This window comes from Urocampus carinirostris, chromosome 18 (assembly GCF_059441175.1).
Source record: "Urocampus carinirostris isolate Australia breed hairy pipefish chromosome 18, RoL_Ucar_1.0, whole genome shotgun sequence".
Lineage (NCBI taxonomy): Eukaryota > Metazoa > Chordata > Actinopteri > Syngnathiformes > Syngnathidae > Urocampus > Urocampus carinirostris.
The window spans coordinates 21,300,971-21,327,027 of record NC_142366.1 but is presented as its reverse complement, the minus strand read 5'-3'; the positions used below and the strand labels follow the sequence as shown (position 1 = coordinate 21,327,027).

The 26,057-nt window shown below is 40.9% G+C and overlaps 1 protein-coding gene across 1 annotated transcript; it reads right to left on the bottom strand.

Moving 5' to 3' along the window:
- Positions 1-1,952: 1,952 nt before the first annotated feature.
- LOC148348633 (retinol dehydrogenase 12) lies at positions 1,953-24,768 on the bottom strand. Its single transcript, XM_088322323.1, has 7 exons — positions 24,646-24,768; positions 22,237-22,352; positions 16,463-16,618; positions 13,882-13,986; positions 6,224-6,433; positions 4,410-4,602; positions 1,953-2,695 (listed from the first exon to the last, which is right to left on the bottom strand). The coding sequence occupies exons 1-7, from the start codon at positions 24,744-24,746 to the stop codon at positions 2,593-2,595; spliced, it is 984 nt and encodes a 327-aa protein (XP_088178449.1). The 5' UTR covers positions 24,747-24,768; the 3' UTR covers positions 1,953-2,592.
- Positions 24,769-26,057: the final 1,289 nt, after the last annotated feature.

Genomic DNA, 26,057 nt, shown 5'->3' with positions numbered 1-26,057 from the left:
TTGACTACTAGCAGAACATTTTTGCTCATTGTAAGTATGATTTTGTTTTGTTTGTTCTCGAAAAACGACATAAAAACGATGAAAACTTCAAAAACACATTACAAAAAATCCAAAACGACAGCAAAATAATGAACCAAAATGAATAACCTGTAGCTCTATTACCCCCTGAGCCACGTTGACCACAAATAATAAAACCATGTTATTTAATATGTCAATTTAGGCAACATGATAATTCAAGTTTTATTCTTTTTTTAAATAAACATAAAACTGGTGCCTGGAATTATTTTTTAAGAATTTTCAATAAACACCGTGCCTTGTGATTTATTGTTTTATTTTTTTCCGTTTGTAGGAAAAATGTCTCTTGGCTCATTACTATAGATGTACTCTAAATTGGAGTAATTGGAGATATGTTTGTGGGGTAACTCATTTTGCGAGTACCACATTCCAACAGTTTTAATCTCTCATGTGATTAAGATTACAACAGTTTTGTTCTTCTTCTTTTTTTGTTTCGTTGTTGTTTTTTCTGCAGCCAGAGCAAAAAGGCAATTTATAAACTGAAGCATGTAAAAAACATGTTTTATTGTCTACCTTAACTAATATATGAAGTAGTTAAGTCTACCTTAACTAATATATGAAGTTAAGGTAGAGCCAAAACAGATGGTAGACCCAAACGCGTAATGTTTCACACAAAAGTTTATTGGGATATCGAGGAAGTCAGGTGCAGGGAAAAAAACGCCAGGCAAGTGCCACAACAGGTCAAGTAGCCGGAGCGGGAGATCGGAGCGTGGTCGATGTGCAAAAATGGGTCAAGTAGCCGGAGCGGAAGATCGGAGCATTATCGAAGGAAGGAAAAGTCAGGGAGTCGGAGACGAACAGAAAATCAGGGACAGACAAGCAGGATACAGATGAGGACGGGACAGACGGGAGCCAGAGTCAAAGTGCTTGCCTTGCGTATGCAAAGGTTCGCTGACGGACTGACCAGGAGTGACACTACGAGCTGGTGTTTTGGAATAAAAGCATCTTTAGATAGGCACCTTATTGTTTGGTGAGCAATTGGTATTGTTCTTGACGATCTCTGGCTTTCTGCCTTTCCACGCCAGACTGCTGCCTAACGTGCATGACTACCCATTTCCCGTAAAATAAAAAGCTTGTGTGAGAAAAGTCACGCATTTGGGTCCTGATCCTGTTCCGGTTTAAGACAGGAATGCTTTTTTTCAGCCACTTTTTACCATGGAAGACGACTTCTTGAAGCGCATCTTCCAAAAGTAAGTTAAACCCAACTTTATTTATCTTTGTAGAGCATATTATTTTATGAAATGTTTTTCATACAAAAAAATACAGGTTACTTATACAAGCTTTAAACATACGTATATAAACCTTAAACATACAAAATATAGCATTGAAGCAACTTACGAACAAATTCAACTTACGAATGATCGTCCTGAACCTCTTTTGTGAGTAGGGCAGCGTCTGTAAATTATTTTTATCATGACAGGACATATTTAATGTTTGTCACTCACAATGATTAGTTTGAGCCGAGTTGAAGAGAAAATTTGTATGCACGTTTTTAATAATGAATTAATTTTAATTAAAAAAAAAAAACATTCTGGGTGCGCGCTATACACCAATAATTACGGTAATCCTTTATCATGAAAAAAGTCCATGCAACAACAACAAAAATAACTGGATGGTTTGACTTAAGCTTGCTACGCTATCACTTATTCTGTTGTTTGAGGCAGAGTTCGCCTATTCCGAATCCTTAGTCTCACTATCGCCCTCTGCCACGAGGCAAGAGAATGGCGTGCCTCATTGCCTCTATGAACGCTCAGCACAGTACTACATCACATACGAATTGCATAAAGGATATTCATAATACAACGTGAAAATTCAGCAATTTTGAAAAAGAAACTCCCAACATTGTGAAGTTAAACAAGAAATGACTGAATAAATACAACTGTTTAATTTAGTTTATTCGCCTCAACTGCATCCCCTATCTTTATGTCACTGCATTAAAGTGTACGTGTTATATTTTGTATCACACTTTCTGTAAATGAATGGGAGACCAATTCAGAACACTGGTAAATACATTGATGTATATAAATCAGGGTTGGGTAGGGTTACTTTAACTGAATTACTTTCAATTACTTTTGGATTACTCCAATACCAAATATGCTAATAAAAGACAAAAGAAACTAAATATGAATAAAATGACTAAATTTTGTGCAGGCTTGGGGAGTAACGGAACACATGGAACGGCAAAAATGATGTTGGCAAGCTGTTTGGATTTATTTTCATTTTGCTTCTGTGGCATTTTATGTTAGTTTTGCCGGAGATCAAAGAGATCAAAGCCAGGAGAGAAAGCTTACCACGTGTTGCGAGTCATCATTTTATTCATATTTAGTTTCTTTTGTCTTTTATTAGCATATTTGGTATTGGAGTAATCCAAAAGTAATTGAAAGTAATCCAGTTAGAGTAACCCTACCCAACCCTGTGTATATTATTGTAGACATAACTTCCCAGCAACGGTAAACAAACAAAAATACCCACTTAACACAAAGTCTTTCCTGGCATTGCTTAGAATGGATTCATATTTTACTGCCAGGTGATGCCAAGCATTTTGCAACTTCTCTCCCACAGTTGCTGGGCCAAATCTTCATCCGATGCATTTCTGGAGCACCTTGCTGGGGCGCAGTCACTGAAACCACAAAAAAATAGACTTCAACTGCGAGAAACAGACGCTCCCCTACTTACAAAGATTCGAGTTACAAAAAACGGTAAATACGAACATTTTTCGGCCAAAAAACCCTCTTCCTCCTTCCGAGTCCTCACAAATGAATTATTGTTCGGGCCTGATCTTACCTCTATTTACAATATTGAGTTGAAAAAAAGTGAAACAAAATTATCTTCTGATTTTTAATCAAAAGTTAGAGGGAATCGGCGTTACACACGAATAAATAAGGTTCATATACTTGCATCCAAGCCAAATTACAAATTTTGAAACCAGGGGAGTCTGTTTACTTGTGGATATTTGGTTGTGTGTCACTGGTAGCGAATAGTTATACAGGAATAAAAAACGAACAGGAAATCAAATAGGCAAACCCTAGCACAGAAAGTGTACTGTGTCTTTTTATTTGTAAAACTATTTTTAAAATGCACGCTGCCTGAAAGGGAAAAGAAAACGTCTTGGACATTACCCTGAAACGGAGAAGGAAATCTTCGAGTAGTTTAAAGACAAAATGGATATGGAGCATCTCGTCTAAACTTTAAGTCTGCACAAGCCAAGAAACATGAAGGGCTCACTGCTTCCTCAGGTCGTGGTACACATTTTCTGTTATCTATTTCATTATCTTGCTGTTTCTAAGCAGTTTTAGGGGGTGGGCCTATATGCGATTACAATTTTTGACTAAACAGTTATTTTCTGAGTAAAGTGATACTTCTGCTGTTGGTATTCCCCGGGGGGTAACAGGATTACTTTTCAAATTAAGTAACTCGTTACTATAACTCAGGGGTCGGGAACCTTTTTGACTCAAAAAGCCATAAAAGCAAAATATATTAATTTTATTTTGGGAAAGAGCCACACCATATATTATGAGACAAATTTACTAAATTGCTAAACCCGCGCCCCAGACAAAATCTTAGTCTTCAGCACATTTATTTTTGATGATTTGATAAAAATTATGGAAAGAGAATAATGCCAGAGCCCGTGTCCCAAAATCAACAAATGTACCACTTTAAACTTGTCCTTTCTTGCAATTACTCAAGATCGGTTAAACTCATTTTGACCCTTTTTTTCATACATATTGGTTTCAAAACCAGATGCAAGCAGTTATTTTATAAAAACGTCACAACATTCTGCAAACAGGGAGCCTGATGTGCTTACCTTTGGCGCAGACGGTGTAGGGCGAGAGATGAGAGGGAGAGCTTGCACTTTTTGCATAGCTCCCTCCCACTCACCAAATCAAATAACTTTAAGTTCTCTTCCGGTGTTTTGGCGTATTTACAGTTTGTTCTGTGGATTTCATCATAAGGTATCTGAACACTGAACACATATCATATAGCTTTTATATAAAGGATTCTTTAGCATTGTACAGCCAAAACAAGGTTTTTTTGGGTGTGACACCTTGACTGTAAATTGTAGTGAAAAACGTGCCCTATATCTTCTGCGAAGTACTGCTTTGTAATACATTTTTGGTTTGTCTTTGCGTGTATCTGGACAGGAATAATGGCTACATTTTTGAACGAGATGGAGAAAATGTGCATGCTATCAAATTTGTCTCTGATCCACATGTAGTCATAGAAATAGCCATATATGGCTCGCGAGCCTTAGGTTCCCCACCCCAGCTATAACTAATTTCTTTTTTACAATAACGCGCTCAACACTGGTAACAAAATCAGCAAAGAAATGAAACCTAAAGTAGTCTCCGCTCCGGCTTTCCAGGCCAGGTTGCACAGCACAGTAGATGGTGGTCTGGGCTCCCTCCACGGTGGTCTTAGTGAAGATCCCGAAGATCTTCACAGCCACTTGGATGCATTGGTGCTGGTGCCTCCACAGGTCCGACTGCACCACTCCGGGGTGGAGAGAAAACACGCTTACTCCACTTCCTGCAACAGGATTAATATACGATTAATATATTCCATTTGAATAACTGATCATGTAAATAAATGCAATTTATGTCATATCCAGTGTCAGGACCAGAATGGAGACTGGACCCGCTTGCGTTACGTTTCTCTCAGTTTTATTGGAAAAAAAGAAAGGTTTGCACCCACGATCCGGTGATCACTGGGTGCAGGGAAGCAGGTCGCTCTGAAGTGGGACTTCTGCGGCGAACGATGGCGGTGACGAGAGCAGAAAAACGTGTCAGAAGCCGGGACAGGAGAGCAAAAACGTGGTCGGGGTCGGAAACGAGTCGAAAGCCAGGAGGGGAGAGTGGTCAGGATCAAAAAGCGGGTCGGACGGGACGATAAAACAGGGGGGAGTCAGGGTCGAAAAAGGTTTGCCTAGAGTAAACTGAGGTTCGCAGATGGACTGACTGAAGGCGACAGACAGGAGTGGGTATAAATAGGGACAGGGAGCCAATCAGTAATCATGACATACAGTAGTTATGCATTTTGTCACTTAATTGGCCATTTAATTCAATATGTTTTTGATATTTATTTTGCTGTGTATTATTTCGTGTTTTTTTATCACGTATTCTGTCATGTGCTTCATAGTTTTTTTGGCCATGGTTTTGCCGTGTTTCTTGTCGTGTATTTTGTGTACTTTGTCGTGTTTTTCATCGTCCTTTGTTGCGTATTTTGGAGTATATTTTGTCATGTATTTTATGATTCATCTATCCATTATCTGCATGGCTTATCCTCAGTAGGGTCCCGGGAGTGCTGGAGTCCATCCCAGCTATCTTCGGGCAGTGGGCAGGGGACACCCAGAACTGGTTACCAGAGCAAACAACTCACTCTCATTTACACCTAGGGACGATTTGAATTGGCTAATCCACCTGACATGTTTTTGTAATGTGGAAGGAAACTGGAGTGCTCGGAAGAAACCCATGCAAGCACGGCGAGCACATGCAAACTCCAAACAGGGAGGTTTGATCTCATGACCTCCAAAATGTGCCACACACGTTCTAACCACTCAGCCGCTGTGCTGCCTTGTATTTTATCAATTACTTTGTAATTTAATTTCTTGAGTATTTAGTCATTTAATTTGTCGTGGGTTTTTTTTTGTTTTCTTGTGGTTTACTGTATTTCAACATTCATTTTGTCGTGTATTTTATTCTCTTTTTTTCGTGCATTTCGTCATGTAAATATTCTTGTGTATTTTTTGTGCTTCCTTGGCACGCCCATGGGAGGAGTCGGCACGCCATTATGCGGGGAGAAGATAGCCAATAGGAGAGAGCTAAAGGACTTCAGAAGAAGGCTTCACACAGACTCAAACGTCGCCATTCGGCTGTTTTCGATAGAGAACACTTAGTTAAATTTTTAGGGAAATTAAATCTGCCCCTGTGTGGAAATGTCGGCTTCCTGTTCATCTTTTCCCTCAAGAAACGAGCGCGCATAAATTGTTGGGTGAATGTAGGTTGTTTTTGGATGATAGATGACTAATTCGAAAAATTTGGTAAACGGTACATTTTGATATTTAATTCCCAACAATAGTTGCTTTAGCTGGTTTAAGATGTAGTAACTGTTATTGATTTTCAATTGTACCTCATATACTAAAGAGACTCACCTTGTAATTTTTTGGCTAGCGCTCTTGCAAAGAGGACGTTAGCCAATTTGCTCTGCCCGTAGGCCTTCATGGTGTCGTAGCCGTTCTCGCTGTTGAGGTCGTCCAATCGAAGGCCGGTCCAAGTGTGAGCCACCGACGCCACCACCACCACCCGAGCCGGGGCCGATACCTTGATCAGGTCCAGTAGCAGGTACGTCAACAGGAAGTGACCTGTTGTCTCGATGTGGAGACATTCCAAAGACACTCAAATATATATTCGAATCATTTCAAAATGAAAGCAACCGATAAAAAGGAATTTTATAACCACGATATTTTCAATAACCCCTAGTCGTTCAGTTTTCAAGAAATCGATACTTCGGATTTTTAATCGTGGATTTTGTTCTGCATTCTGATTGGCTAAACAGTCGCCCCGCCCCTTTCTTGCCTGTGCCTGCCTGTGCGTCAAAAACGTTGCGGCCTAAGTTGTATACGGACAACATACAACTAGTGTCTGAAATAATGTCTGCCCGGACGCACGGGGCATGCATCTTTTATGTCGGGCGTACAACTTACGCAATGTCTCTGCCCGGGTGACCGACAACTTTTTCAAGAAAAAAAAAATCTTTCATTTTTATTTTTATTTTTTTTCAAATCAAAAGTTTGCTTTATTCCGATTTCGAAATCTTTGTTTGGTTTGGAAATTTCGGAATTTCAGTTTGTTAGGTAACTCACATACTCAGCAGCCAATCATAAGCCAGCATTGAATAACTTCATGCTTCCGGACTTTCCCGAGCCTTATAAGGCCGTGCATTTACATATCATTTTCCAAAGTAAACGCACAGAGAACACAAGAAAATTGGATAAGTGGTTAGGAATCAAGCCAAAACCTCAGCACAGAAGAAAAATTCAAAAGAAGCTAACAAAATGTATGACGCTACAAAACGTAAACGTACATTAAAAGTAGGGCAGCACGGTGGCGCAGTGGTTAGCGCGTGTGCGGCACAGTTCTAAGGTCTTGGGAACCTCCTGTGTGGGTTCAAATCCAGCTAACGGACTTCCTGTGTGGAGTTTGTATGTTCTCCCCGTGATTGCGTGGGTTTCCTCCGGGCACTCAGGTGGATTGGCCGGTCCAAATTGTCCCTAGGTGTGAATGAGCGAGCGAGTTGTCTGTCCCTGTGTGCCCTGCCATTGGCTGGCAACCAGTTCAGGGTGTCCCCTGCCCACTGCCCGATGATTGCTGGGATGGGCTCCAGCACCCCCGCGACCCTACTGAGGATAAGCGGTGCAGCTATTGAGAAGAGATGAGATGAGACATTAAAAGCATCGTGGAAAGAAGAGTTCACGTGGCTTGTAGCAGATGACGCAACGCAAACATTGCAATAATAAAGATGAGTAAATACGGGTACATATTGATGGCAGATGGAAAACAGCGATGTCATACACATGCAATGAATGTTATAAGTAGATTTATAATAAACTTAAATTTAAATTTATTCCGTTTCAAGTAGTGAAAAATGGTGCAGGCAACTTTATGGCTGGGCAGGCAACTTTTCAGAGTTGTCTGCCCTGGTGTCCCGTAACTTTTTGTCATGAATTTCAGACACTGATACAACATTACAATTTTTTCAAAATCAGCGGGGAAATGTCTAGTACAGAGAGTAACACAGTGTGCCGTGATTAAGACACTCGTTTGCGCACCGGTCAAACTTAATTAACCAGCGCAGCAGTGAATATTAATGAAATTGGCATTTGCATATACACAAGAGAACGACAAAAACATTCTCCCCTGCAAAAAAAATAAACATACAGAAAAGTGCAAGAAAAATACGAGCTGCAGGTTGAAATATGTCCACTTGATGTTGCCAAAGCCAGGTGCCTCTCACTAAGACACTGTAGTTGTATTTCTCTCTCACTCTCTATCCCTCTCTTTCACTCTCTCTGTCTCTCTTTTAGTCTTTCTTTTTTGTTCCTTTGTCTCTTTCTCTTTCTGTGTCTTTTTACCTTTTTTTGCGCTCTCTTCCTCTTTTCATTTACACTCTCTTTCCTCTCTTTCTCTCTCTCTCTTTTCTTTTCCCCTTCTCTCTTTCTCTCCTTCTCTTTTCTCTCCTCTCTATCTCTCTTTTTATTTCTCTTGGGATTTCTTTCTTTCTCTCTTTCTTTCCCCCACTCTCACTATTTCTCTTTTTATCTCTTTTGTTTCTCGCATTCTCTCTCTCTTTTCTCTCTCTCTCTTTCTCCCTTTCTCTCTTTCTTTGTCCCACACTCTCTCTTTTTCTCTCCCTCTCTTTCCCTTATTTCTCTCTCTCTCTTTTTCTTTCCCTCTAATCAACTAGTCCGACCCCCAAGAGAATGTTTGTACCACCGTGTGGCCGAGTTAAAATGAGTTTGACACCCCTGATAGAGACTTTATAACGACCAAATTTATATATTGTGAAGACAAGTGAATAAAACAAAAAGTGAATAAGTACATTAGCTATTACACGAAATGATTAAAGGGACAGTGTGTAGTATTCCATCACTAGATGGCCGCTCTGGATCATACGGCGTAGCACCCGAAAACGAATGCTAAAAAGCACAGGGGAGAATACTAACTACGGAGACTCAGAGTGACCAAAATGCACCATTTTACTTCAATTGAATGTATTTATCAGTGTACACATCATTTCAATATTATAATTATAACTCAAAAATGATTGGCCGGTTTAGTTTTCGTGCATTTCGGGATTTTGGTGACTGTCACACAATGTAAATATTTATTCTAGGGTTGCTTTATATATATATAGCTTCACCTCACATCCTGGACATAATTCTTCTATAGTATAGAGGAAATTAGGAACAATGGTATAGTTTCCATACCATTGTTCATAATCTCAGAGGTTATTGTTTCCAGTGGAAGCAAGGGCAGGAAAAGGATGCAGTGCTTGCACACGAGAGACACATTATTTTAAAAAAATGCTTCTAAAGCAGGGTGGGACAAGTGTTAGGAGTGGCGGGCTGTATTGGGTTAAAACATGTGGCCAAGGGGCCAGTCTAGGACACTTATCTATTGTGTGATTTCATGAATAAATATACATGCAAACAGCTCTGTTATATTTCTTTTCATTTGTTTTTAAACAGTGTCATCAAATTGGTTTTGAAACACCCAAATTCAAAGCAGAATAATATAATATACAGTCTAAGGCAGGGGTGTCAAACTCATTTTAACTCGGGGGCCGGACTAGTAGATTAAAGAGAAAGAAAAAGGAAAAGGGAAGTTAAAGGAGAGAGGGCAGGACAAAGAAAGAAAAAGAGAGAGAGGGAGAGAGCGTGAGCAACAAAAGATAAAAAGTTGTGAGAGAGGGGGAAAAGAAAGGGAGAAGAAGAAAGAAATCCAAAGAGAAATAGAAAGATAGAAGGAGAGAAAAAAGAAAAGAAAGCGCGAAGGGTGTGAAGAGAGAAAGAGAAAAGAGAGAAAAAGAAAAAAGGAAGTTAGAGCAAAAGAGGTTAAAAGACACAGAGAGAAAGAGACAGAGAGCAACAAAGGATGAGAAAAAGAGACACAGAGAGTGAAAGAGACCGAGACAGAGTGGGAGAAAAGGGGTGGAAAAGAAACAGAGAGAGAAAGAGAGAGAGAGGGGGGGAGAGAGAGAGAGAGAGAGAGATAAAGACAAGTACAGTGTCTTTGTGAGAGGCACCTGGCTTTGGCAACATCAAGTTGACATATTTCAACCTGCAGCTCGTTTTCCTATTGCGCTTCTCTGAGTGTTGTCTCGCGGGCCGGATTCAATACCTTAGCGGGCCTGATCTGGCCCGCGGGCCGCCTGTTTGACACCTGTGGTCTAAGGTGTCAGAACATGAACAGACATTGGACCCAGACGCGTAACGTTTTCACACAAGCTTTATCTTACGGGAATGGGGCAGTTATGCGTGGGAACACAATCGCCAGTCATTCGGCAATCGCTGAGTGGAAGTGAGACGGAGAAGTCAGGCGCAGAAAAACAGGAAGCCAGAGATAGACGAGAGCGAAACAGGAACGTACAGGCGGGATCGATACCAGATACTGGACAGACAGGATCGATACCAGATACCGGACAGGACGGAATAGACGGGATCGATACCTGATACTGGATACACGAGCAAGATACATGACAGGACGGGATCGATACAGGGTACTGGATACTACAGCAAGATACCGGACAGACTGGATTGATACTGGAGAGGACAGGACAGACAGGATTGATACCAGATACCGGATACACGAGCAAGATACAGGAGAGGACGGGACAGACAGGATCAATACCGGATATATGAGCTAGATACCGGACAGAGCAGGACAGACTGAATCGATACCAGAAACAAAATCAAGATACCGGACAGGGCAGGACAGACGGAATCGATACCAGATACAAAATCAAGATACCAGACAGGGCAGGACTGACAAAATAGATACCGGACACTGGAGGCTGGAGCAAGATTCCCAACAGGACGAGACAGACGGGATCGATCCGAATACTGGAGACTGGAGCAAGATACTGGACACGACGACAGACGGGATCGATAACCGATATTGGAGACTGGAGCAAGATACCGGATAGGACAGGACAGACGGGTTCGATACACAAGCAGGATACCATACACAAGCAGGATACCGGACAGAGCCAAAATACACGTCTTGCAAGTGCAGAGGTTCGTTGATGGACTGACAAGGAGTGAATGAGAGCACTGAGTATAAATAGGAGGGAAGCCAATCAGGCAGCAGCTGGCACCAAATGTACGGGCCCAAGTGAGGGCAATGGGCAACTGTGACATAAGGTTCCCGTTTGAAAACACTTCATTTGATATGTAGTTTTGTAGTATCACTGTACTTGTATTTTTCTTTGAGTATTTTATAGCATATCTGCAGTCTGATATTGATATTTCCAATACTTTATTGTGGTATTACTGATGACTTTCGATTACTTTTGGATTACTCCAATACCAAATATGCTAATAAAAGACAAAAGAAACTAAATATGAATAAAATGATGACTCACAACAAGTGGTAAGCTTTCTCTCCTGGCTTTGATCTCTTTGATCTCCGGCAAAACTAACATAAAATTAAAATAAATCCAAACAGCTTGCCAACATCATTTTTGCCGTTCCATGTATTCCGTTACTCCCCAAGCATGCACAAAATATAGTAATTTTATTCATATTTAGTTTCTTTTGTCTTTTATTAGCATATTTGGTATTGGAGTAATCCAAAAGTAATTGAAAGTAATCAAGTTAAAGTAACCCTACCCAACCCTGTATATACATATATATACACACATATATTGTCATAATAAATAAAATCCAGAGGGGCCGCATTAAATGATCATTTAAGTTTGAATGGTTTGCAGTTAACTGACAAGCAAACCTTTATTTTGAAATTCGCTATGTTCGGCTCTATCTTACATCAAATGGATCTTTGGATTTGCATATGCATGTAGGCTGACTTGTGAAGAACAGCCTGTTCTTGCGCTCATCATCTTGAGTTAAAAATACCAAAAGCGCTATGACGGAGGGGTGCCATGATATGCCATATGTTGTCTGGTGAGCTTGGAAAGAATATATAAACGGTAATATTGAAAAAATAGATTTTATTATGTTAGCTTAATTTCTAAATGAAGTTTATGCGTTGCTAATTTGAATACAAAGCATCAATAGTTAGGTAATCCTCCATCGCTGGTTCCTTGCGAATACGATCATCAAATCTACTATTTAGGGCTGAGGTGTGCGCCAAATCAGAATTCGTGGTCTCAGTGTCGCCCTCTTCCATGAGGCAAAAGAATTGCGCGCCTCCCTCTGTATCTGCGGACGCTCAGCAAAGTAAAATGTGAAAAACTGCTCCCTTGAGTAAAAGTATAAATAAATAGGTAAACTTCCCTTATGAAAAACATTCGTGTAACAAAATAAAACCAACTTGACTTTGATTACTGTTAGCCTGCTAACATTATCGCTAATTGTATAATGTGGGGGTATAGCTCTCTGTTTTGAGGCAGAATAACTCCGTGCCTCACTTAGCATCTGCAGACGCTGAGCACAGTCATGAATCTCATATTAATTGCATTAATAATATTCATTTGATTTTGAGAAATACAAATTGTGAAGTTGTATAAAAAAATACTGTAATACTGAATAAATGTAACCATTTAATACATAGTTTTCTTTTACATGTGCCTCCCTTGACTACATGTCACTCAAAAATAACCTTTTTGGTAAATATCATATTATGGTGGCACAGAAATTAAGATGCATTCTTTGAAACAAAATATTACACGGTGTCACGACCAGAACGCAATCAGGACCCAAATGCGTTGCGTTAACCACAAGTTTATTGATAGAAAGAGGAAGGGCAGCGCCCGCGATCCTGTGCTCGCTGAACGCGGGAAGCAAGCTGCTCACACAATCGGACCGTGACCTGAATACGGAAGTACGGAAAAAACAGGTTGATAGGCGGGACATGAGAACAAAAACATGGTCGGGATCAAAAAACAGGTCGTAAGCCGGGACGGGAGAGCAAACGTGGTCTGGGTCAGAAACAGGTCGTAGTCGGAGACAAACTGGGAGATCAGGAACGGACGGGTGGAGAAACGGGTGCGAAAAGCGGGACCGACGGGAGTCAGAGTGAAAATGCTTGCCTTGTAGAACAGAGGTTCGCTGACGGACTAACAACCTGCGAGTAAAAGGACTGGGCTTAAATAGGACAGGGATCCAATCAGGTAGCCCGCAGCCGCTGACACCAAACGAGTGGGCACAGGTGATCCAAATCAGTCTTCATGACACATGGTAGCTCGGCAGTCTCGCGCAAAAAATTGTATTTCTGGTGCAAGGCCTAGATTTATCCGAGCTGTTATTAGGTCGATAAAATGTGCTTAGTATTTTTGTGAGTAAGTGTTTTTCTCAACCCTTTTCACCTGTTTTAAATTTCATATTTCCATGATGACAGGTGAGGCACTGGCTCACTTGCCTCCCCTGACTGCATGCTGTCACGGTTGCCATGGCGCCAAATTGGTGCCAGCTGCGGCTCGTTGACAGATTGGCTTCCATTCTATTAAGCTCTGTACTCTCACTCACCCTTTGTCAGTCCGTCAACGAACCTTTGTACCCACAAAACGTGGGTTTTGTCTCCGTCCAGTATCCCGTTTGTGTATCCTGTCCGGTATGGATTCCGTCTGTTTTGTCCTGTTTTGATTTTGGTCTCCGATCCCCAGTGTCTGGTATCGTGCCCGTCATTCTCGTCCTGTCTGATATCTGTCCCCAGTCTCTTATATCTGTTATCAATCCTTTCAATCCCGTTCTGTCCGGTATTGGCTGGTGTAACTGGTACCGATCTCGTTAGTCTGTTGCTTTGTTTTTCCACGCCGGACTTCTGTCTTTCTTCTTTCGGCCAGCGATCGCCGAAACACTGGCATTTTGTGTTAACGTGCATGACTGCCCCATTTCCCGTAAAATAAAAGCTTGATTGAGAAACGTCACGCATTTGGGTTCTCCTCCTGTTCCGGTTCTTGACACATGCCACTGATGCATAGTTAATGAGCACACACACAACACAATACCGAACTCATGGTATATTCCATTAAATGACCCATTTACGCTTCCTATTACCATACATCCATTTAAAATAGGGAGAATAAGTGGATTTTTTTTCATGCTTGTTGACAGTTTTTCAGACTCACCCAAATGGTTGACTCCAAATTGCATTTCAAAGCCATCGACCGTTTTGGAGTATGGGCACATCATGATTCCGGCGTTGTTTATCAAAATGTTGACTTGTTTCTCCTCTGGAATAAAAGCAAAATCCAGGAAAAAGATTTAGATCCTGCATCAACAGACACATATTTTTTAAAATTTTATTCCTAAAACGAAACCCCTGTTTACCACTTTTGTAATTTTTTTGAAGCCGCTTTTTTAAATAGATAACAAGACTCGTCTCCTAAAGCCTCAATGAGTAATATTTGACCACTAGATGGCACTGTGTTTTCTGGGGACTCCACGGTGAAAAAGAAATAGAAAGTTCTCAACTTATGATTCTTTTGTTCAAAAATTAACATTGGAATGATGGTTGAAGTATTTGTGCCTATTATTCAAGTCAATATTTGTTTACTTTTTACTGAATGAAAGGTTTTTTATACCACTAGGAGGCACTAAATATTAGTCATTGTACCTTTAACTTATTGGACTAATATGCGCTGTATTTTTCATTGCACTGTTATTATAACTCAGGGCAGTGTCTTAGCTCTGGTTGGTTGGTTGGTTGGTTGGTTGGTTGGTTGGTTGGTTGGTTGGTTGGTTGGTTGGTTGGTTGGTTGGTTGGTGGGTGGGTGGTTTGCTTGGTTGGTGGGTTGGTGGGTTGCTTGGTTGGTTATTTGGTTGGTTGGTTGCTTGGTTGGTTGTTTGGTTGTTTGCTTGGTCGCTTGTTTGAATGGCTGGATGGTTGGTTGGTTGGTTGCTTGGTTGGTTGCTTGGTTGCATAGTTGCTTGGTTGGTTGCTTGGTTGCATAGTTGCTTGGAACTTTTAACCACTAGGGTTTTAGGGGCATGATTTCCTGTGGTGTGTTCTGGGCAAACACAGCCTGGTGGCGCCCATCCTTTTCCAGGCTAACATATGTTTCCACTTGGTCTACATTATAAATATTTTTGCCTATCTTATTTTTCTCTTTAGAGTCTTTATCATACGTTTACCCTGTAGTGCCATGTCATATCTCATTGAATACTATGTTTCACCACATTGATATCAAAGGCAATAAACACTTTTCTATTTTATTCTATTCTATTCTATTCTATTCTATTCTATTCTATTCTATTCTATTCTATTCTATTCTATTCTATTCTATTTTACTCTACTCTACTCTACTCTACTCTACTCTACTTTACTCTATTATATTATATTATTCATCCATTATCTGCACCACTTATCCTCAGTAGGGTCGCAGGGGTGCTGGAGCCCATCCCAGCTATCTCCGGAGACAGACAACTTACTCGCTCATTCACACCTAGGGACAATTTGGACCGGCCAAGAAAAAATCCCTGACATATACTGTCAATGTAGTCAAATTATACATTAAGCGCAAAAAAAAAAATTGGTGCCGGTAATACTTTTCAAACAGTTTCCACAGACAGTTTGCTTCAAGATACTGTATTTTATAATGGGAAATAAAGTGTGCCTTGGCTAAAAACACTGCGTTAGCCGATTCATTAATATGTGAAAAAAAATAGATTTTAATGTAAACAGATTAAATACGAAAACTGTACACGTACTGTCAATATAACAAAAATATAAATGAAGTCAAAAACATGTGGACTGGTTCCATGGATGAATTCTAAAGTCTTTAAAACAATTTATTAAAAGTGTGCCTTGGCAAAAATGGGTAAATGAAAACACTGCTTTAGCCAATTCATCAACATTTTATAATAATGAATAAATAATTAGTGTCGTCGAACAACTAGCATAATGCAAATGGATTTGATCTTTGGTTATTTAACCTTTGGGATTATTGTTTGGTTGTATTTACTGAGAGTTTAGCTCATGGAAAATTGGCAAATTTGACCTTAGAGTATCTGTATCGCTCACCGTCCAGTACCATACCATAAAGAGGGTTTGTATGGATGCTCGAAATCCTTTAAAACTCTTCATTTTAATGTTGTGTTCTCAAAGATATAAAAATGATTGAATTTTGAGTAAAATGCTTGTAAAAGTTTTAAATTGTTGCAATATTTCTAAACTGCTTAAAAAGGAGACTGACACTGCTCTCCAGTGTCACTTTGCCATTGCATTTCTTCTTCCCTCGTGATTAACAGCAGCTGGAATTAGTTTGTATGTCATTGTCCTATGAAGCATCATTGATAAAAGGACAGGTGGATGCTACACCTAAACAGGGCACTATTAAATGTTTATTAGTGCAAGAATTACGTATACATTATGGACATTTATTAGGAGCCATTTTTTACCCAATACCTATATGGGAAAGATTTGTCTAAAAAAAGATATTTTCCCAATTTACTCAAATTTAAATATTGCATATGGAAATCACAAATTTATAAATGATTCACACTGGATTTTCTTTTCTAATGATACTGAAGAAATTGGGAAATTAGCTTTGAAAGTCCCTAAAAAGTGCTTGAATTTGACCATGAAGAAGGTGTACGAACTCTGCTTAAACTAATATCGAGAATCAGCCCGATACTAATACTTGGTAAAGGAATTCAGCCATATATTAATACAATTTTAAAACAATATCTTTGAAGAATCAGACCCACCTTTGTTAATAAGCTCGGCAAAGGCTCGAATGGACATGCTGTCAGAAAGATCCAGCTTGCGGACAACCACATTTTCGTTACCGGTATCTTCAACAATATCCGCCTTGGCCTCATCTGCTCTTTCCAAATCCCTGCATGCCATAATTATGCGGGCACCTAAAATAAATCAACAAAATATAAATGGATTAAACTGTACCGTGCCAATTCGCCATGCATCACAGTGAAACCTGATAACATGAAGCTTTGAATGTAATTAAAACATCCACGGCTATGTATTGATAAAATAATGTTCTCACCGTATGCATTACGCGGAACATTACGCAAATTTCTCACTTCTTTGTCTTTCTAACAATTTTTTCAATTTCAAACACCGTCACCTGATACTGAGAGTATCAGATATCTGAGACAACGCCCATAGAGGCATGATCTGGTCGAGTGTCCCTGGTCCATATAAAAAGGATTGGCTGAGTGATAGCCGTCCTCTTTTTTCTAACCTACCTGACTCATCACACATCGACCTGCAGTGCGGCCTAGAGTTCAGCACGTGAGCCATACATTGCAAATCCCCTCCACAACGCAAGTAAGGTGACGGCTTCAGATTTAACTCCTTGTTTGCCGGTTTTGGGAAATGAACGTTTTTTTTCTGTACAAAAGAATCTCCCCAAAACTAGCATTATAGCGGAAACTTTCTTTTTGTGCTTCTAACTTGCAGACTTTCAGCGGCCAAAAACTCCCGTAATCTGTGGCACCTTCCCCTCCTCTTTTTTTATATCATTAATTCTCTGTGTTAATGAATTGTGTGTTCTATTTCAATCGGCCTGCTTCATTGATTCAATTTTCTTAGGATTAGTAATTAATATCAGAAATCAAAGAACTTGAATGATGTTGTTTGTCTATTTTTTTATCAGTGTAGGAAATTTTAGCATCCTTCAGAGAAAAAAAAGATTTATGGTGGCGCACAAGCAACACCTAGAGGCAAATTTGTTTACTGATTGCAGTAAAGAATAATTCCTTTTAGCCCCTCACGATTTTCAAAATAAAAGCTTGAAAATCCCTTCAACGTTGATAACTTTAAGCCTGGAGATGGGGGTAGGGTGTGGCATTTGAGTCTATAGACAGAATGCAAAAGGGAAAGAAGTTACTGTAGCAGGAAGAAAAAGAGAGGGGGGGGGGTATTGTAGCCAGTCAGAGAATAAATCTACACCAGTTAGAAATCAAATTTCCAAGAAAATCACAATGACAAATGATATGTTCTCTGAACCAGTCCGCAAGCTACTTAGGTGGTCTTAGGGGACTGCATAGTGCCTGCGGGCCCAACGTTTGAGACATCTGCCCTAAAAGGACACTGTGTAATACATGACCACAAGATGTCACTGTATTGTCTTCTGCAACCAAAATGACTGCTACAAATGACAGGGGAAAATATAAACTACGGAGACTCAAGGTGACTAAATCGCACAATTTTACTAATCTTTCCTTGCCCAGCCTTTTTAAGGTTTTTGGATACCAGTAGCAGCAAGATGGTGGACAATTTCTTTTGGATGAGTTTCATGTACTGTAAGATAAATGCAAATTTCTCAACTTACGAGTAATTTAAAAAATGCTCATGTATATGACGGGTAAAATGGCCTGGCATCGCCATGCCAATTGGAGACTGCAATCAGCTGCTAAGAGTAGTCGGTGGCCGGAATCTGCAGTATGTAATTAGGCCACCAGGTGGCAGTAGAGACCCTACAAAAGCAGATCACACAAAAAAAGATGTATATCTATTTTGTTGTTATTTATTGGGGGTCCTTTGACACAAAACCTAGCTTAATACACCTGCAGAGGCCTAAAGTACAAATGTGTACATTTTCACTAAAATCGGTTCGGCGATTTCAGAGCCTATAAGTCACATACAAACACAGACACAAACACACGAATTGGGATTTATGAAGTAGTTTGGATAAATGTAGTTAGATGAAATGGATTAGATATATCGTGATTACTGATGTGAAGCACCTGTGCCCGCTTGTTTGGCGCCAACTGCCTCAGATTCTGATTGGCTCCCTGTCACTATTTAAACCCATGTCTATCTGTCACCTGCTGTCAGTCCGTCTGCGAACCTCAGTTTACTCTAGGCAAGCTTTTCGACACCTGTCCCATTTCTGCTCCCACCTGTCTCCGGCTACGACCTGTTTTTCTTCCGACCATGTCTGCTCTCCCGTCCTGGCTTACGACGTCTGTTTGACCCCGACTACGTCTATTCTCCCGTTCTGGCTTACGACTCGTTTCTGACCCCGCAACTGGCTCCTGTCTCCGTTCTGGTCCTGACACTGTATATGACATAAAGTGCATTTATTTCCATGATCAGTTATTCAAATGGAATATATTATGCCATAAATGTACGTGGGTAATCTTTTATCTATTCTATACATTTATTCTGATTGGCTCCCTGTCGCTATTTAAACCCACGTCTATCTGTCACCTGTTGTCAGTCCGTCTGCGAACCTCAGTTTATTCTAGGCAAGCTTTTCGACCCGGACTCACTCCTGTTTCCCGTCTTCGACCCGTTTTTTGATCTTGACCACATCTACTCCCCTCTCCTGGCTTTCAACTCGTTGCTGATCCTGACCACGTTTTTTGCTCTCCTGTCCCCGCTCCTGACACCGCCATCGCTCGCCACGGAAGTGCCACTTTCACGTTCAGAGCAACCGGCTTCCAGCGCCTTCGATCACTGGATCGTGTGTGCAATCCTCTCCCTTCTTCCCAATAAAACTGAGAGAAACGTACGCAAGTGGGTCCTGTCTCTGTTCTGGTCCTGACAATATCATTGCATTTTGGGAGGAACCTATTCGGTAAATATTCACCAAGGTCGAGCCAAGGGACTTCATTTTACGACTGTACAAAGTCCAGAGTTTTGCGAGCCAATCTGAGTTTTGTTTTGCAACCTATTTCTTCTTTTTAAAGCCTATATGACAAACTCACATGAACACACAAACTAATGCGAGACTTCTACATTCCAGTCATGAATCAAGTTCTGCACAACGTAAGCAGATTTAAAGCTAAAAAGCATGACCCTCATTCTCAGCCACCCGAAGGGGTTTAATCCCCCCCCCCCCCCCCCCCCCCCCCGTACGCCACACTAAATTACTCTTTATTACCACATGATTTATATTCATTTCCCCCTCTTTTTTGGCCAAAATAAGCATGCAACTTTGCCAGTCGGGTGACAAAAAACAGATGATGAGGGGATGGGGGAGATAGGGGGTTGCATGACAGAGGGACCATTGTGAGGTACTGTTCCCTTCCGGAGACAGGACACAAAGGAAAGATGGGAGAATGAACCCAAAACACACACACATACAAGAGTGGCATCTAAAAATTTAGAGGGGAAGTTCTCTCTTCCATCGCTTGGTTTTCATTTGTGTACCGTTTTGCATTCTATGTCCATCCGGCGACCCCTTATTTCGTGCCTCTTGAAATGCAACAGGAAAATCTCAGCGAGTCATTAGTCTTTGAATATGGAGCCTTTGGTGCATTTAACACGGTGACAACGGCTTGTTGTTGTCTGCTTGATTTTAATGAAGTGAACTTGGCCTCCGGGACCGGGTGGGAGGAACTGGGTTTTCCCACACGGCACCGGTAAGAGGGAAACAAAAACCAGCCACTGAGTCATCGCTTTACATTTTCATAATTACTGCCCATGACTGCTATATCTGTGTGAATTGTTTAGGATGTGTTTGACAAAAAAAAGCTCATAAATGAGAACGCATAGTCATTCGTGTCCAGGAAGTAAAATGATTCATGCATCTGATAAGTTTAACGTTTAGTAGACATTTAAAGTAAGGAGAGAAGACATCAATATATTTTGAACAGGAGAACCCAAGATAAGAAATTCCAACCTAATGTCTCTCCACTGAACCCTTTCTTTTGACTAAATCTACTAGGTAATAAAAATGATCCACTCTATCTAATCTATCTGTCAGGACCAGAACGGAAACAGGACCCAATTGCGTGACGTTTACCACAAGTTTTATTGAAAGAAAGAGGAAGGGCTGCGCCCACGACCCGGTGTTCGCTGTACGCGGGAAGCAAGTCGCTTTTGGATTCGGACTGGGATCCGAACACGTAAGTGGATCTTCAGTAGCGAGCGATGGCGGTGTCAGGGACGGAAAAACTGGTCGGTAGCGGGCGTGGTCAAAATCGGAAATGAGTCGTAAGCCAGGACGGAAGAGCAGACGTAGTCAGGAGCAAAATAGGTCGTAGCCGAAGACAGACGGGAGCAAAAACGGGACAGGTGGGAGTCAGGGACGGAAAAGGCTTGCTAGTATACACTGAGGTTCGCAGACGGACTGACAACAGGGGACAGACAGGACTGGGTTCAAGTAGTGACAGGGAGCCAATCAGAACCCGCGGCGGTTGGCGCCAGATGAGCAGGCACAGGTGATTCAAATCTGTCATCATCATGACACTATCTATCTATCTATCTATCTATCTATCTATCTATCTATCTATCTATCTATCTATCTATCTATCTATCTATCTATCTATCTATCTATCTATCTGTCTACTTCCTGATTGTGAAACAGCCACTAAAAAGCAGCAAATTCTGGCATCAGGCATCATTTACAACTCTTCCAAAATGTCTAAAAATTTAGCCAAAGTAAAATACACATTTTCAGAGGTTCTATAGCTGTAAACTGGTTGTCTCCAAATGGCCACTTGTGGAAACGCCGACACCTACTCTCAGGAAAATATGTAAAATACAATGGGTTTTTTTTCAGATTGTGATCAATTTTGACAAGGTACCAATCAAGCTACCGTTTCACCCGTTTCCAGATAAGATGGAGACATTTATTAGGAAAACTAAATTTAGGAGAGAATCCATTTTTTTGTGTTCCAACTCTGGTTACTCAATGCTAGTAGCACTGATTGAAACTTCAGTGTTTCCTTTCAAAAGAGACCCAAACCGTCCATATTCTCCAAACGGTTCAAGAACAACATTACTTACTTTTACCAGTTTCAGGCTATTGTGAAAGATGTGACTCTCTTACTGATTGAAAAATCCCATATTAGTAAGTTTCATTTTCCAACTACGTTTTGTTTTTGTCAATCCTCTCCCCTTTCCTTTAGAAACAATGGTCAACCAGTAGTCGATACTTGTCTAGGAAGGACCTTGTCCTGATGCCCCAAGCACAGAATATTCTGTTTATCTCTTATTTTGTTCATTGATAATAAAACTCATAAACTGCTCTTTTCGGCGCTTATTTCTTCGTCCAAATACTCTGGTCAGAATCCCGGAATTTAACATGCAGCGAGAAACGGACTGTCGATGCCCTTGGTCCTCAAATAGGAAGGCGGGTCACATTTAACTTCAGCGAACTATCATTTATAACTAATTAAGTGCAATTGAACCTCCACTACACTAGGGGGCAGTGGCAGACTGTTTTTTTTATATTTTGCCTCCATGCAGTGTATTCAACACAGAGTATAAGCATTGAGTATGAAGTGTAGACATAAAGTGTAGCAGGCCCTTCAGTGACCCCATGAAAACATTTAACACAGATGCACAGACATGCAGGCAAAGAGACTAACAAAAGTCTCCTGCCGTACCAATCAAGCTAAAGGATTTCTCCTGCGAAAATGTGACGAAAGGCTAAGATTTGGCATGGAGATGTCGTGTCTCTACCAATGTCAAGCAATTTACCAAGATACCTGGTATCAATACTGAAAGCTTTGGAAGTTTGCTTTTGTTTTGGACAATTTAAACGACAGGCTCAATTTATTTGTACCTCTTGCTGCCAGGTCCCGGGCTGTTTCTTTGCCTATGCCGGTGTTGGCTCCTGTGATGATCACTGTTTTGTTGTCAAGCCTCTCATCAGATGACCAACGGTTACAGCACATGGTTCTGGGCCACAAGCAAATAAAATACCCATTGAATATATTTAAAAATATGAACAATTACTGTATTTATTCATGTATAACGCATAATGTTTCAGATAAAAAACGACTAAAAACTAAACTCAAAATATCACTTACCACAATGGCAAAACATTGCATACAACAGGAATCAAACCTGAGTCATCGTATCCACTAGACCACCAGATGACATATGAAAAGGCATGACATTATATCTAAAAACCTGTCAAGGTTAAAACGTGAGATTGTAGTGGAAAGAAGAAAAGAATACACTCCGAGCCAGAAACTTATGTTTTTGAAAGCCCCTTCCATCGGAGGTACGTGCTTCCAGAATCGACTCAAGGCAGAAGAACACACTCCTCCTCTTATTGTCATTGTCGCCGGGGCGCCCAATTGGCCCCGCCCATGTGGCGCCAGCTGTGGCTCGTTGACAGATTGGCTTCCCTTCTATTTAGGCCCAGTGCTCTCACCCACCCTTTATCAGTCCGTCAACGAACCTCTGCCCTGCAATACTTGTGTTTTGACTCTGTCCTGTTTCCTGTTGGTATTTCCTGTCCGGCGCGTGTGCGGCACAGTTCTAAGGTCTTGGGAACCTGCTGCGTGGGTTCAAATCCAGCTACCGGACTTCCTGTGCGGAGTTTGTATGTTCTCCCCGTGCTTGCTTGGGTTTCCTCCGGGCACTCCGGTTTCCTCCCATATTCCAAAGACATGCATTTCAGGTGGATTGGCCGGTCCAAATTGTCACTAGGTGTGAATGAGCGAACGGGTTGTCTGTCCCTGTCTGCCCTGCGATTGGCTGGCAACCAGTTCAGGGCGTCCCCTGCCCACTGCCCAATGATTGCTGGGATGGGCTCCAGCACCCCCACGACCCTACTGAGGAAAAGCGGTGCAGCTAATGAGATTTCCTGTCCGGTATTGTTCCTGTTTATTTTGTCCCGTTTAATATCGGTTTCCAGTTTCGTTCCTGTTTAGTTTGTCCTGTTTAATTTCGATATCCTGTTTTGATATCAATCCTGTCTCTCCCGTTGTGTCCGGTATCGACCCCACCTGTCCGATATCTGCTCAGGCATTTGGTATCATTCTCGTCGGCCTCTGGGTTCCTGTCATTCCACGCCAGACTGCTGCCTAACGTGCATGAGTGCCCCATTTACCGTAAAATAAAAGGCTTGTGTGGGAAACGTCAAGCATTTGGGTTCTTCTCCTATTCCGGTTCATGAAATTTATTGTAGAACACAAAAAGGAAACTACACATCTGATTAGTTTATATGAACACAGGAAATGAATCTGATTGGTTTAGACAGAGAAAGCATATTTAAATGCAGTGTATAATGTTGTTCGCTAGATGGCGTGCAAGTATAATAAATGAGGAAACTTTCTAAACACAATGCAAGCTCTCGGCATGAAATTCGGCAGTATTAAGGTCATCTTGATGAGCTACCCAGCAGGCCCTACAGTGGCCTTCAAGTTGTACGGGTTTTGCAGCTGTTTAAAAACAGATAGGAACCCCACCGGTGGCCTCCAAGTTGTAGAGACAAAGTTCCTTTGGCTTGGGAAACCTACTATCCCGACCCTGAAGACGTCTGCCAAATAAATATAAATGTATAAAGATATGAAATGAAAATGAAATGCTCTGCATTTATATAGCGCTTTTCAAGTCAATGACTTCCCAAAGCGCTTAACAATGTGCTCTACATTTCCCAATAGCGGCCTTGCAGCCATGTAAGGCGCTAACCTGCTTATTGGGGGTATTAGGGGTTCAGTGTCTTACCCAAGGACACTTCGACATGTAACACGGATGAGCCGGGGATTCGAACTGGGATCCCTAGATCCCAAGACGAGCACTTCTCCTGAGCTACTGCCGCCCCGTAGAGATATAAGAATACTATAAAAGTATATGTTAAATAGAATATAGTATAAAAGACACATTTAAACCAAAATTTCCCTTACACAACAAACTTTTTTTAGTACATGATCAAACATCAGGGGTGCGTCTTATACACTAGTGCGCTTTGTACACAAATGAATACGGTAAAAATATGGCTGGAATCCATGTAGATGAGTTAAAACACGTTTATAACTAAATTTGACCATGATAAAATGTATGAATCACACTGTTATTCCAAAAGACTTGCGAGAAATCAACTCCAGGCTTTAGCTCTAAAGTACTTAATAAGCACATAGCTCAGGATCAAGCAGTGTTAAATACTTCTGATTCTTTTTCTCTCTTTTTTTCATTTTTTTTTTAAATCTACTCTTGTCAATTTGTAAATATGTTGACCTACCTGCAGTTCATCTTTCCAATTGCTACCGATTGGCGAAACTTGAAGGAGAAAGCAACAATCGGTCCTCTTGCACTTTGCAACAGCATCATCCTCCTCATCATCCTTCTAGCTCCTCATAGCCCCGCCTACTCTTTTGCGTCATCATTTCTCAGCCAATTGTTAGCGAGCTATGATGATTTGAATTACGGCTTTTTTTTTTTTTTTTTTTTAAGAAAATTGGCTCGGCTGACTTTAAAGAACCGGCTTTTTCGGCCCCCAATTGGCACTTGACGTTTTTGTTGTTTTTAATAAAATATTACCATTATTAATGAAACATTATGCTCCAAATTAATTAGTTTTATGCTCCTGTATTATGATTGGCTATTTTGTTTCGAAATACGAGAACATGTACCTCATTCAAACTTTCATATTGTTTATAATGGGAAAACAATACGCTATTTAAGTTGACCAGTCAAAAAAGAGAGAGAGAGAGAAAGAGAGAGGGGAGAGAGAAAAAGAAACTGTGTGAGAGAGACGAAAATAGAATGATAGAAAGTGAGAGTGAAAGAGAAAGTGTCACAGGGAAATATAGAAAAAAGGAGAGAACAAAAAAGAAAAAGAGAGGGAGGAAAGGAGAGAGAGAGGATAAGAGCAAAATGAGAAAGAGAAAAAAGACAATGGGAAAACAAGAGAAAGAGAGAGAAAAAAGAAAAACAGGGCGACAATGAAAAGATACAACAAGATACAGAAAGGGAGAGGACAAGAGAGCGTGAGAAACAGACAAAAAAAGGAGGGAAATGGAGAAAGATAAAAAATGACATAAAGAGAGCATGAATAAGAAAGAGATAGAGTGAGAAAAACAGAGAAAAAGAGGGAGAATTAGAGAGAGCAGGGGACGGAGTGAGAAAGAGAGATAGGAGAGAGATAGAGAGAGAGGAGAAAGAGAGAGGGGGGGAGAAACAGGGGCAAAAAGAATGTTAGAGAAAGAATATAAAGAATGACAGAAAGAGAGGTTAAGTAAAAGAGAGACAGTGAGAAAGAGAGAGGGGGCAATAAAGTCAGAGGGAGTGAGGGAAGGAGAGAGAGAGAGAGCAGTAGAAAGATTGAGAAAGAGAAAAAAGACACAGTGCAAAAAGAGTGAGGAACAGAGAGACAGAGAGGGAAGGGGAGAGAGGGGGAGAGAGAGAGAGAGAGAGAGAGAGAGAGAAAGCAAGAGTAAAAGTGAGAAAGAGAGGGGCAGAGCGAGAGAGAGACAGAGAGAGGGAGGACACAGAAAGAGAGCGAGTGAGCCTTCAAAAGAGTCGGAGAATTGTGGAAACCGTCTCTGTCTCTCTCACTTCAAAGAGTTGGCTCACAGAACCGTTTGTTCGCGAATTATCCATCACCACTCCACTCCATTTCCCAAACTCCAAATTGTGAAGCAGACGCTTTTT